We start from the raw sequence: 14613 nt of genomic DNA on the forward strand, positions 1-14613 counted from the left end.
TCCAGATACTCATCTGTCAGTAATCAACTGCCAAAATGAGCAGCAGAAACATGGATTACTCTCATGAAATCAAGAGTGGGGGAGTAGCCAAAATAAATAGTGGCTACAGTACATCGTCCACTTCTAAGGAGCAAGTGGAACTTTTTTAGTCACATGGGGCTCACAAGGTGCTCCATGCAAGAAGAGACAAAAAACATGCCATCAGAATGATCTTGCCCTCCTTGAACAATCGTATCTTTTGTCCCGAAACATCTGAGTCCCTTTAATCTTCTCTAGGTCAACTGCAACAAAATATGCATTTATTCTTCTCCTGACACACCCTCCCTGGAGAAAAAGCTGTTTAAATTTTTGATACGCAGTGAAATTCTTGGTTCAATTATTTCTATCAAAACTTCCTTTCTATGAGTTCTCAGAGCAAAAACACTCTTTCTGAGGTAGGATGATATGTTTAATATCACGTACTGAAATTTTCTAGTCCCTGCCACAGAGATGACTGTGACATATGTTTCACTACAGTTGAAAATGCATCAATGAATGAACAGTTGCAGCGTAAGAGCCCTAAAGATACTTAAATGCTTATTCTTGACACTGAAAATAAAGCAAACCTGAAAAACATCTTAAAACTTGATTGCTTACTGTGATTATTATCAATACTAAACATATCAATAAGACAGGTATTACACACACGGTTCACATGTTAAGTCCTCACTCAAACATAATGACACCAAATTTGTGTCAAACCTATATAGAACTGCACTAACCCTTTTATGTCCTGCCCTATCATTTCTTACCATTCCTGCCCCTTCCCTAACATGGTAACTATACACACCAGGAAAGGTAGGCAGGCACAAACAAGTAAAACAGTTTCTTAATAAGAACCCAATTTAAAATGAGGAATCCAAAGACTGATAAGTTCTTACCCAAATGGTTCCCACCATCTGAAGAATGGTTCTCATGAGTAGTTTCATGATTGTTGCATATAATAACTACAAACCCCAACCCCTACTCCATACAAGTATGGTATCAAGAAGATGCTGGGCTTTTATTATGCTTCCAAACCTGTCTTTCTATAAATAGGAGTTTGAAGAATTTCACTAATGAGTCTGCAAAGTAGAATATGCATATTTACCTTCCACATGAAGGTAAATCTTTCAAGTCAAGATCCCACAGTGCAACAATTTTATCTCTTATGAATCTTTTGCCATCAGAGGTATTTTAAAGATATAGAAGGAATGAGAATGAGTGAACAATAATCAAAGGGCAAAATGTGGAAACTTACGAAGCTTTTTATGTTGGCTTATGGGGAAAAAATAGTACATTTCTTTTTGTGGATTTTGAACTGCCTTAATGGGTATGGAATGTGATAGGGGACTTTTAATTATAATCTCATAGCTGACGAGTCTATGCAAGAGACTAATTCACGTTGCTAATTTCAAAAAATCCATACCAGCTAACAAGTCTGCACATGTGCACATATCTATTCTCTGTCTCCTACCTTATTTTTTTCCGCATCTGTAATAAGCAATTACATCTAGTATAATGCAGTGTACTTAGTAGGCATGCAAGAAATAACTGATGATGGTAAAATGATTTTATAGTTATTTAGCAAGTCACTGGCTTGAAAATTCTATGATTTTATGAAAATAACACAGAAAAGAGGTATTTGGTCTCATTCATTCTTTCCATAAACATTTACTAAGACCCTACTACATGCAGGGCATTTTGGTGGGAGAGAGAGGATTACGATCACATAGCAAATTTCCATAGGATTATTTAGAAGACAGAGGTAGTTGTGTATAACAGAATGATTGTCGGGCTTGGTGTCAGGAAGACTTATGTTTAAATCCTGCCCCTGATGCTTGCTAGCTATGTCACCTTGGGAAAGTTACTTAATGTTTATGTGCCTCAAGTGACTGCAGGATTTACCTTCTTAATCATAAATGGATTGAGATGCGCATGGGCAATTTTCATAACTTTAGAAGACAGGACAGGGGAACAGGACCAACACATTCTGACAATGACCTAGTTCCTAAACCCATAATGACCCCTCTTTTGTGTCTGCATTGTACATCTTCAGCATGTACACTGTAGAGTTGGAACCTCTATGATCAGGTGATATGTGCAATGGAAAAAAACCCTACAACAGTCTTACCAAAAATAGGCTTTGCTAAAAGGAATGGAATCTGATAAGAAATATCTAGCTATTTATTCATTTACTCAACAGCCTGCTCAATTACTATATTTAGGGAGCCCATTTCTTGATAATGATTTACTAGTAAGTACTATGAAATCTCTCCAGGAGACCACCAACTACAGTTGCCTGTAAGCATAATGGAAAATGGCCGGTTAGCACACATTACCCTTAAGCTTTAAGGAACTCGCAGAAGAAGGAGGAGGGGCCAGGTGCTCCGCTGTGAAATTACTGTAAAATACTTGAGGTGTTTTCTGGTTCCTACAGCAACATGACTCTAGCAGCATGTATTTACTCAGAGTGCACCATTTTATAGAACGCTGCCTTCTCCATATTCATCCACTTCACCTGTAAATAATCGTATTTTTTTTGACTTAAGCCAAAATGAACATTTGTATATACATATCTGAATGCAAGAAGACTAGAAATTAAACCCTGTTCATTTTATAACTTTTGTTTTAAAACTATTTTAAAAAGCATAAATTCAGTATATTACTTTCAAAATTGTCAAGCTTCTCTGTCCTTCCTTCTGAACTTCCTGACATTCTCTTTCTGTGCATTTTATTTTTTATTTTTCAAGAGGCAAGGTGTCCCTATTTCACCCAGGCTGGATGTACAGAGGCTACTCATGGGTCTAATCCCATGATTAGCTTTGGGTTGCTCCCTTTTTCACTTGGGGAAGCAGTTTTCCCCTCCTTAGGCAACCTGGTGGCTCCATGTTCTGGAGCTCACCATACTGAAGCTGAATCATGTGTGGACACCTGATTGGCACAGCCCACGACAACTCAGAACTTGAGTTTTAAGCATTCCTTCAGCCTCAGTCACCCGTGTGCTACTCTTCCCTGCATTAAAAACAACAAAAAAAATCTTTTAATGGCCCTATTTTGGCATCTCTATTGCTAATTCTCCTCTTCTCTAACCTCCAATGGAAAAAATCAAACAACAACCTTTAAAACAAAACAGAATAAACAAAATAAATCCATGCAGTAGCCATGTTCAAAAATGCATTTGCCCCCTTGAACATTGGTTGAGTCTATCACGTCTCTGTCAGGAGGTGGGTCACATGCTTCATTATAGCTACTCTGGGGAAGTGGCTGCCATTGATTTGATCAGGGTTCCTAAGCCTTTAAAAGCTGTTTTTCCTTCACGTGTTGTTATATAAATGTTTTTCCTAGATCTGCTGATTTCATTCTTTTTCAGTTTTTACTTCCCAGGATTTTCTGAAATCATCTGTTTCATAATTTTTTACAGCATAATATTATATTCATATGCCACAGTTTGTTCAGCCTTTCCAGAAATGGTGGGCAGCCCCACAGTTTCTATTTATTTTCTTTTATTCCTCCCCTTGAAGATCAAGATTTTTGTTTTGCTTGCAAATGTTCCTTCCCCAGATACCCTCACCCATTTCAAAATGGCTTTTCTGAAGGATTCTGATTTTTTACTCTGAATAAGATCAGACCTTCTACAATGGGTAGGGAACAACCACCTGCTTGTACTGGTGTTTTTACCTACTTGGGTAAAAAATAAAATAACCATTGAGTCTTTCATAGGTCAGAGTTTAAAACTGGATGAGGAAACTAATAACCATAAAAGTTAAGTCACTTGGTCAAAGTCATTCAGATAAAAAATGAGTCTTTGGAGAACCAGAATAGAAGCAATGTTTTGAAAGTAAAGAGTCCCTCAGAAACATCTTTATGAGAAGAGGGTGCACTTCTATGGTATGAAGAGAGCCAATGGAAAATAACTTTTAGTTTAACTGTCTTAAAATGAAGATTGGCTTTCTTTTTTCAAAAAAAAAGACAGTGACTTCTGAGGAGATCCTAAAACCAGTGTGCCTCTCCCAGGGCCACAGGTAGAGGTCTGTATTTCTAGGAGGTGATATGAATATCTTTTCCCAGGCCAATCCCCAAAAGAATGCAGGGATACAGGTTATACCACCAGAAGGAAACTGCATTACTTCAGCAGCCAAGAAGGATGACAGACTGCACAGCAAACAGCCAAAGGAAAGATTCCTTTTACAGTATAATAAGAGCGTTATCCAAGAAGCTTCCCTTCCCTTTAAAGGGAATTTCTGAGAATTCATTCCTATGCTCTTTAAGTGACTGGAACTTCTAATAAACACAGTGTGGCTTAATTCTGAGCATCTTTACTCTCGAGTTTTGCTGGAAGAATGGGGATCCTTACTGTCAAAAATTTTATAACCCTTTCAATTTATTTGAAAACCTACAGAATCCTAGACCTCTCTGAGATGAAGCAAAATATCCACTACTAGACTCAGACTTCTGAAATTTCTGAACATATTTCTCTTGTCTGCATGTTTACTTTACTCCCTATTCTTCTGTCACGACTTCCCCAGACTTTGCCAACTGTCTTGCTGCCCTGAAGAAACTTCCATGCTGGGATCCCAATGTTCTGATTGATGTCTGCTTTTCCTGGACAACTAATTCAGTCAGAAAAGCCCCAATCTCTATGTTTCATTTCTCTTATTATTCTCCAAACAAACCACCTTCATCTACCTGGCTGCTGGGCACCATATCCTTCCTATCCCCTCAAATTCTGGAACCATGATGAAATCAATTCTGCCACTGTCCATGGATGGAGTATGTCAATCTACTCCCCTATGGCCCCAATCATCATCCCTGCAACTTTTTTGACATCCCTTGTTACCAACACTTTTTTAGCTGACTTATCATCTTCAACTCCTCAGTCCTGCTCATCTCATATACCTAATCTGCTGCCAAATTAGGTCATTTTCTTTTCTCCGCCATATCTCTTGCATACATCCCCTTTTCTCCACTCATACAGCCACTGTCTTAGTTCTGACTCTCATCACATCTTGCCAAGACTACAGGTGCTTTCTAACTGGATTCTCTGCCTCAAACACTCCCCCTATCCAATCCATTTTCCCTATTACCACCAAAGTGTTTTTCCTAAAGCATGGGCCTAAGCCTCCCTCTCTACTAATTTTTAAGTTTCCTTATTACCTCTGGGTAATAAGGTAAAAAAAATTACCTACCTGCCCTTAAGGCTATTTACAACCTGTCCCTGTCCTAACTCTCCAGGATTCTTATACATCTCTCCTGCACATACTCTACATTTCAAAATTAATAGCCTATTTTATGTTCCTCACACAAAAACACTCTTATTGTCAATCCTGATGTCTTTGCACTGGCTGTTCTTCATGTCTGCAATGCTCCTCATCCCTAGTGTGGTTCAAGACTTAGTTCAAGTACAGTAGGCCTTTCTGGTCCTTCCAGCTACTGGTGTCTTCCTCTCTAAGGTTACCTTCTATTTATTCTGTGTGCATTCTTTATGCAGATTAATTTTACACACACACACAAACACACTTTTTTTTGAGGTCAGGAGCTGTATGCCTTTTCTTTGCATCTCCAAGAACTTGTAATACCTGGCACATAGTAAGCACTTAATCAATATTTAATCAAGTGGTACAGTAGGTGCTTACCCATGGTATTATATTTTGTCACTGAATTTGATTTTTGGAAGGTGCACTTCACAAAGGCAGATGCTGTGATCTTCAAAGAGAACAGAGAGGGAGTAAAACCAGTCATCTCTTATGTTTCTTTTATTTTTCCTGTTCAGAATAATCTTTAGACAAGAAAGAGACATACATGAATGACTAAGAGGAAAAAAAGAAAGTCCTGAAGAAGACAGTAATTAAAATGTTTATAAATCATTTTATACTATTTAAAGTATAAATTCTCACAACAACTCTTTCATGTTAGGAGTATCATATTATTATTATCAGTTTTACAAATTAAGAAAGCTCAAACTTAATGACTTGTCCATGGCCATCCAAGCAGCAAACAGCAGAATTGGAACTTAAACCAAAGTAAGTTTTCTGATTCTAAGTTCTGTGTTTGTTCTACTGCATCATATGAAGAATAATAACCAGTATTATTACAATAATAATAAATAGCGTTCATATAGCTCTTTAAGCCTTGTAAATGCTTTACTGATAGTCTCTCATTTGATCCTCACAAAAACCGTTGGAGGTAGGTGCTATGTTATAGATAAAGAAATTGAAGTGGACAGAGCCTTAATGACTTGCTCATCATCACACAGCTAGCTAGTAAATGCCTGGCATAGTATTTGAACTCTGGTCTTCTAGATTTCAGGTCAGAATTCAATCCACTGTGCCACTACAGTCTCTGTATGCTTTAAAGGAATTCAAGTTTCTTGGTCCAGATCAACTATAAGAGCTGATAGAACCAGCAGATGAAATAGTTGTAATGTCATTGGGTTTGAGTTTACTGGGGTAGACTGTAAGAGGAGAAATATAAATGGACACTAGACTACAAACAGTCTCATATTCACCAAATTTTCAAGATGAAGAAGAAAGGAAATTATTCCAGAAACAACAGATCAGCAACCTTGAAAGTATCTGCACATAGTAAATTCTTAATAAATGTTTGTTGACATTAATTTGAAATTGAAAAATGATTAAATGAATGTTCTTCCAACCACAATTTCTGTATTGTTATTTCCACTACATTATGAGGCCTGGAATTCAACAAAATGGGAAACATTTAACAAAATCTCCCATTTTATACTCATGGAAAAGACAGAGAAATGTAGATTAGATGAGCACATACTTAAGAGGATCATTAACTTGCTGAAAAACTTGTTCTTAACTGGAGTGCTAATTAATGGAAGAATTTAAAGCTTGAGGACAGTATTTGGTGGCCTGATGTAGACTGCAGACTCAGACCCTGTGAAGTTGGGTTTTCTACCCCCATGATTTGGATGAATCTGGAAAAACTGCTAATGGTGTGGATGACAAAATCAGAATCCAAAGAGAGGTGTTCAAGCAAAGGCTTAGATGAACATCTGTCAGTGATATTAGGAATAGGACTAGCCTAGACAACATATGGAGTCCCTTACAACTTAAAGTTCTAAGATTTCTAAACAGTATCACCAAATTGCCTCATTAAAACTTTTAAAACAGATGTTAAATTTTAAGACACTTCTGAGTGTTATTCACAAGCCCAAGGTGTTTGTTCCTATTTGGTGGTAACAGCTGATCATTTTTATTATTCTTGGCCACATTTCTTGGAATAACATAACTTTATAACAGCAAGGAGACATGATCACACATTTACTAAACCAACATAACCTTTGAGTGTGAATGTGAGTGGAGGTAATTAAAAATCCTGAATTCTCTAAGTGTATACTTATATAAACTTCAACTAAAGAATATTTTCCCTATGTCTAATATTTCTATCATCTTAGAAAACATGAAACTTTCAAATGTTGGACAGTTTGTCCCAGTAAAGATCTTCTCACATTGATTAAATATCTCTCTACTTTGTAACTTAATCATTTCTAGCCAAGGATCCATTTTACTGGCATAAAGTCATTTGGCATTTAAAGTCACCATCCATCTCTCAAGGAACATGCCACACGTAACAATCTAGTTAAGCTACTAATCTATAACTATTATCATAAAATATTTTTTGAGAATATACTATGTACAGGGTATTTTAGACATTCCTAAAGTAGAGGTTCTTTATCTCTTTTGTGTCATGGATCCTTTGGCTATCTGGTAAAGCCTAAAGGCCCCCTTCTCTGAATAATGCTTTTAAATGCATATAATAAAATTAAATAATATGGAATATGATAAAGTTATATCTTAATTTCATTTTAATTGATTACAAAGGAAATCAAGTATTTTGAAATTAAGACATGGTTTTTCCCTATCCCTGTCCATGAACTCAAGATAAAAACTCCTACCCAAAGGCTATATAGATCTACTTAGAATTTATCCAATGAGTTTAATTCACCTAAGTATGGCATCTTTCCACTCAAGGTACATAAAATTTAAGGTCCATGAAAGTAGAGATCATTTCATTTTTGTCTTTAAATCCTCAGTGTGGAATAATAATTGTTGAATGTGAAAGAAAACACATAGTTTTTAGTTTTAAGCATATTTAATTAGATGATGAACAAAATTTTGAAAATAATCCAAAAGATTATTATCAATTCAGGCTCCAACAGTATAAAATCTATGATCATTCTAAAAGGGGGAGGGAAGACATTGTTACATTTATTACAAACAGATATGTATGACATTTCCTGAATTATTTCATAAACTAAAAGCAAATATTTTATCCAGAAACACTTCCTGCTTATGCTGTTCCATCACTCCAAACAAGTGAAACCACCACTACCACCAGCACCTTGACTACCATCTCCCCTCAAGTCCCCAGATTGCCTAGCACAACAAACCCAAGAGCTTTGGCAAGGGCAGTATATCATCCCCCCAAACCCTGGACCTATTTCCAGCTTAGCCTCTACAGTCATTGAGGGGAGAGGTTGTTGTGGAGATAGGACCCACTTTTTTCAACACCACCAGTGACAACTACTGATCCACTGCCACAAAAAGTAGATAAGCAATAAGAGCCCTGGGAGTGGCAACACTCCCTGGACCACCATCCTGCTTGTAGCCCAGCCCTCAGAGTCATCACATGGGGAAGAAACTCTCATGGAGAAGGGACCAGCCATCTTCACTAACAGCTATTCACATGGCAGCCGGTCAAGCTAGCATAGCTGAAGCAGCAAGTTAATCAAAGTCAATAAACATTTTTTAATGCCTGCTATGTGCTAAGCCCTAAGGGAAAAATAAATTAATAAAAGAGGCAAAAGAAAGAGTTCATCCTCAAGGAGCTCACAATCCAGATGGAGATATGACATAGAAGTAACTTTATAAACAAGCTACATACAGGACAGATTGTGAATGAACACTAGAGAGAGGACAAGAGAATTACAAGGGATCAGGAAAGACTTTTTTTTTTTTTTGGCAGAAGGTGGGATTGTAGCTGGGACTTGAAGAAAGCCAGGGAAGTAAGCAATAGAAATGGAGGTCACTCCATGCATAGGGAATAGGCAGAGAAAATGCCTGGAGTTGGGAGATGGAGTGTTTTTTCTGAGAAACTACAAGTTCAGTGTCACCGTATAGCAAAGCACATGGATAGAGGGGTAAGGTACACCTAGACAAGAAAGGTGTGGGGGGTGGAGTGGGGGGAGGCTTACAAAAGGCTTTGAACATCAAAAGCAGAATTTTAAATTTGATCCAGGCAGTCATAGAGAACCACTGGAGTTTACTGAGTAGGGAGTAACACAGAATTGTGCTTTTCCCAGGAATCCTAAAGGAGAAACAGGAGGGAGCATGTGATACATAAACCATCACAACCATCTTGATCAGTATCTTCCCCTCAGATACTGATGGAGAAAATCCAGTACCCTGAACTCAAGAGTCTGGGGAACAGAAATGCTTCCCAGCACAGTAGCCTTAGCAATCATTCTTGGAAGCAGCCCTTGTGGAGATGCAGCCTGACAAATGCTTCTGCAGGTTTACACACACAGCTATGTGAGATCCAGAAAAGAAAGTTCTTGCCACCAGTGTCCTTGGTACTGTCAAAGAGTCTGACATCAGAAACTGATAGGATTTTATCAGTGGAGATGATAGTAAAAAAAAAAAACAAAAAACAAAACACCATTACCATTTATTTGGTCCCTGCATCCCAAGGGCCACAGGATCTTTCCTTCTCATTTGTGTCTGAAACCCCCAGATAGATTGTCTCCCCATTAGATGATCAGATGAGCTCCTTGAGAGCAGGGATTGTTTTACTTTTCTATTTGTATCTCCTATCCTTAACACGGTGCGTTTGCTCATAATAACTGTTAAATGAATGCTGAATTTCAAAGCCTGGATTATTGAGACATATTTTAATTAAATCCAATATTTAAATGAAGTGTGAAATGGGTTGGCATTTGAATGTGATAAATGTTACAATCTTCCTGATCATTTAGTTTGAAAGAATATTTAATATTAAATCTGTATGCTTAGAGCCATGTATTAACTTTAAATTCCTTAAAAAATTATTCAGTTCTGTCACAGGAGTCAGAAAAGCCGGGTTATGATCTTGGCTGTATCACTAGCCAACCATATGACTATGGGCCACTCAACTAAACTCTCTGGCCTTCAGCTGTCTCATTTTAGAAATTCACAAAACAGCTTCTCTGCCTAGCTCATAGGGCTGTGCTATCAATCAAATGAGATAATTTATATAAAAGCATGCTGCAGACTATACAACACTGCATAAGAACAAGCTATTATTATAACCTTTAAACAGTCAATGATCTAGCTACCTGGAAAAACAAGGAATTATCAAACAAGATACTTTTTGTTAGTTAAGACAAATGAAGGTAGATTAGAATATAGAAAAAATTTCAGATCAGATATTAGCTAGCTTTCAAAATATTGTGATACTTCATATACATTATTTCACTTTCACAAATGGCTCTCAAAAGTTGATAGGAAAGATTTTTTTGATCAATCAAATTCATATAAACAAATTCTTTCACAGAATTTATGATCTGATTCAGAGAAATTTTAGACATTCTCACTATATTGGGGGAAAGTGATGAGATGGACCTCTGATCAAATGAGTCTCCCTCCAACTACTTGATAAATGACAGGATATAAGGAACAGATCAAAGAGAGAGGAAAGGTAGAGAAGCACTCCTTTCAGACTTGAAATAGTCCATGAAAAAGATCAGGGAACTCAGCTAAGGACTGGCAAAGACAATGGACCTACTGCCCTTTTCTCCACTCACTCACTAGAGAAGGTGAACTGGAGGGACTGACAGTTTAAATGTGATGGGGCTAAGAATGCTAAGAAATGAGATGCAAAGAGCTCAGACAGGAAGTTTTAAAGAACAATTCTAGCTGAGTGCAGTAGAGGAAGAGGAAATGAGTCAGGTATGGAGGAAGAACTCGGGACTTGAAAGTTTGTTCTCCTTTTGCCATGTGTTTCTTAGAGAATGCAAAAAACGGGAGAGAAATTCTCTTTCCTTCTTCCCCCCACTTCCTCTTACCCCCTGGCAATGGAATCTTTCAGTAGAAACACATGGCTGCATTACTGTAGAGCAGAGATGTTAAATAGACGGTTCACTCTTGAGTGCTGCTGAACCAAATTAAAATGTAATTGGGAAATATTTACAAAAATAAAAAGACAACAAAACACAGAGAACATGACATTTAAAAACTTAGTCAATACGGAGCCCACAGGAGTGTAGTTTAGTGGTCCCATGTCAATTTTAATTTTCACCAATGAGTCAAACAGTCACTGAAAAGAAAGAGCATGGGAGTACCCTGCTACTTGGGAGACAGACCCACAGCTGAGGCTGTAAAGGAATGAAACTGGAAGGTTCCTCCTGATCCTAGTGTGCATGGGGTTCTTATTCTTTTAAAAAATGCATAGCAGCATTTGAAGACAGGGAATTAAACAGTGAAACAATATCTAATAGAATATGATTGGCAGGGGCCAGGAGAGTTCCCTAATGGAGGTGGTAAGACCAAAGTATGTGTTCATAGACATCAGTGGCCCTGAAGTCCTACCAACAATGGAGGCATGAGTTGCCCCTTCTTGAACATGGTTTGGTCACTTGTTTTCCTTATTTAAATGTCTGTCAACTTGTGAACTCTATGTACCCACTCTCTCCCCTAAGATGTATCTTTGGGAAGAAAGTGTGCCGGTTCAATGGGAGGGTGTTAAGGTACTACTGGTCTTACAAAACAAAGGCTTTTTTAGTAAAGGTCTGTCTTGGAGCGGAGAGGAGAGGGAAAGGAGAGGAGAGGAGAGGAGAGGAGAGGAGAGGAGAGGAGAGGAGAGGAGAGGAGAGGAAAAGGAAAAGACAAGACACATTGGTGGGAGCTCATGAGTAAAGGTTTTAGTACTGCATGCAGACTCACACTACTTGAACCTGGAATAATTGTCTCCCAAGGAATCCAACCTGCAAGACTGAGTTCGGAGGGGAAGCCTAGATGGGTTCTAAATTGGTGAAGAGTGTCTGTGTATATTACACAAAGCCAGTAGCAGCTCCAGCCATGCCCGTACTAGGTCTGCTCAGTCAGGTTACTTGGGATGGGAACACTGTAGCCCAAAAACATGCAATAAATTCTGTCTAAGGTTAAATACCACCATGAGAGCAAAGGTCAACAAGTATCATAAGGGAAAGCTTTAAAAAAACTTTGAAGAGAGCTCAAAAAAAGCATGGGAAAAGGTAAAGAGAAAACTTTTCTCAAGAACTAAATTCTTCTCCTACACCTGGCTCACTTCTTCCCTGACTCTGAGGCTAGATTTTAGCAGGGCTGGCTTCTCCACTCTTAAAGTATTAGTATTTCTAGTGTGCCCACATCAGTGAATGTAGAGTACTGAGAAGAAGTTTGAAATTTCTTGAAGAAACCCATTGTGCTTTCTTCTTCCAATTCAATTTTGGGCTCAACTTGGTGCATGTCCATTCACAGTATCTATCTAGGACACACACACACACACACACACACACATAACCAAGCTCTGAGTGAATGTAAAGAGTACTGAGAAGAAATTCACAATTTCTTGAAGAAACCTATTGTGCTTTCCTCTCTTCTAATTCAATTTTGGGCTCAAATTGGTATGTGTCCATTCACAGTGTCCATCCAGCACACACACACACAGACACACACACACACACACACACACACACGACCAAGGTCTAGAGACTCTCGAGATTGTTCATTCAACTGTATATCGGATCTTTACATATTTCTGGGCAAAGAGGAAAGTAGAAGGAGGAAAATGAGAGACTATGGCAAAATGAATAACCATACTAATCCCCTCTATAAACGCCATAAGCCAACCAGCATAAAGACCACAAATAGGAAGGAAGAAAAATGCGGATAATATAATATAATTCAAAATAAAATACAGAAATAAAAACAGTCATGGCTGTGTTCAAGTAAGCCTAAAACAATATTAACAACCTTAACAAATTTAAAAATCAAAGTGTGGGAAATCAAAGCATGAACATTACTTCGTTTAAAAATTATCGATCTGCTTTTTTCCCCTTACAACTCTGTTCAGTTAACCTACCTCAGATTTAAGTACGTTAGCATCTGCAAGTTGACAATGGCCTCTGGAATAACTCTGATACAATTGTGATACAGATTTAGTATCTCTAGAGATACAAAATGGCACAATTCCATGGGAACTTCAATCAATCTGTTCTTGGAGAGATCTAAGAGAAAGAGAAAATAAAATCTGTATTGGTGAGTGTGCAACAATAATTGATACAACCTTTCTAAGCAGATTTTTCTTATTTGGCATACTTTCCGATTTAAAGAAAAACAGTTCTTTTAAAAAACGATAGCATTATCGTGTATGCGGCAACCTGCATTGCCTACAGCAACTTCAGTAGGAATGAATCAGTATACATTCTGCTAACAATTTACAAAGCTTTTTGTTCGCCCTCTGTGCAAATCTGTAAATTGAAAGTAACAGTAATAATATCTGACATGTATATAATGTTTTAACATATTATCTCATCTGAGTCTCATAACAACCATATGAAGTTAAAGGCTTATTATTCCTATTTCATACATCAAATATTCTTACTCCCATTTGATGTTTAAGGAAACTGAAACCCAAACAGATTAAACAACTGTCCCAGGTGACATTCAAGTCCAAGTCTTCCTCACTTCAAGTCCAGCACACTCTATTTATGATGCTCTCACTACCAAGTCAAGTCAAGAAGTATTTATTATGCATTTACTATATACCAGGCACTGTGCCCGAATAAACAGAGAAAGGCAAAGGTAGTAACTACCCTCAAGGAGCTTACATTCTAAAAGAGGAGATGGCATGCAGATAACTAGGTACAGACAATGAAGGAACTAGGAAAAATCTCTTGCAGAAGGTGGTGCTTGAGCTGAGTCTAGAAAGAAGTGCAGGGAGCTAAAAGTTGGAGGTGAGGTGGAAGACCAGGCAGAGGCAGGGGGAGTGCTCACTATAAAAAGTAGAGGAGATGGAGTACCCTGGAGGTAGGAGAGAAATACTGAGGTTTAAAAAGGAGTTAGGAGTGGGGTGGGAAGAGGGTGAGATGGTAAGGCCTATGCAGTAGAAAAATGCCTTTGAAAGGTGAGTGGGGGGGGATGAATTGCAGTAGAGAACATTTGAGGCAAGAGGCCATTTAGGTGACTATAACAATTGTCCAAGCAAGAGGTGATAAGAGCCTCGACCAGAGGTTATGGTAAGTAGAGATAGATGCGGGGAGGGTCAAAACAAACAAACAAAAAATTGTGGCAATAGATTAGATATACAGGGATTGTTTCTAATACTGTTAGATAAAAAATATTTGGAAATGTATATTTTAACTGCCTTATAAATGAAAAAAGCACTAAATTTCAAGCTAGAATAGTTATTTAACCCTGGAACCTGCATTTGACTCTTGGCCTTACCACTTAAAGCTTGTGTGACTTTGGGCAAATCACTTCATCTCTTAGGGTCTCATTTTCTACATTTATGAAATAATGAGGGGAGTTTGGAGTAGTCTCTAAGGTTCCTTCCAGCTCTAAAAAGCCT

The 14613-nt window shown here is 37.9% G+C and overlaps 1 protein-coding gene across 5 annotated transcripts in view; it reads right to left on the reverse strand.

The window, feature by feature from the left end:
• The window catches only part of LRCH1 (leucine rich repeats and calponin homology domain containing 1), a 240975-nt gene that overhangs the window by 109290 nt on the left and 117072 nt on the right, over positions 1-14613 (reverse strand). For all 5 annotated transcript variants that reach the window (XM_072610573.1, XM_072610571.1, XM_072610575.1 and 2 more), the window contains exon 2: positions 13126-13270. In XM_072610573.1, the coding sequence (XP_072466674.1) occupies positions 13126-13270 (145 nt within the window). The remainder of the gene's footprint in view (positions 1-13125; positions 13271-14613) is intronic.

The sequence above is a fragment of the Notamacropus eugenii genome, chromosome 5, assembly GCF_028372415.1.
Source record: "Notamacropus eugenii isolate mMacEug1 chromosome 5, mMacEug1.pri_v2, whole genome shotgun sequence".
NCBI classification, from domain to species: Eukaryota; Metazoa; Chordata; class Mammalia; order Diprotodontia; family Macropodidae; genus Notamacropus; species Notamacropus eugenii.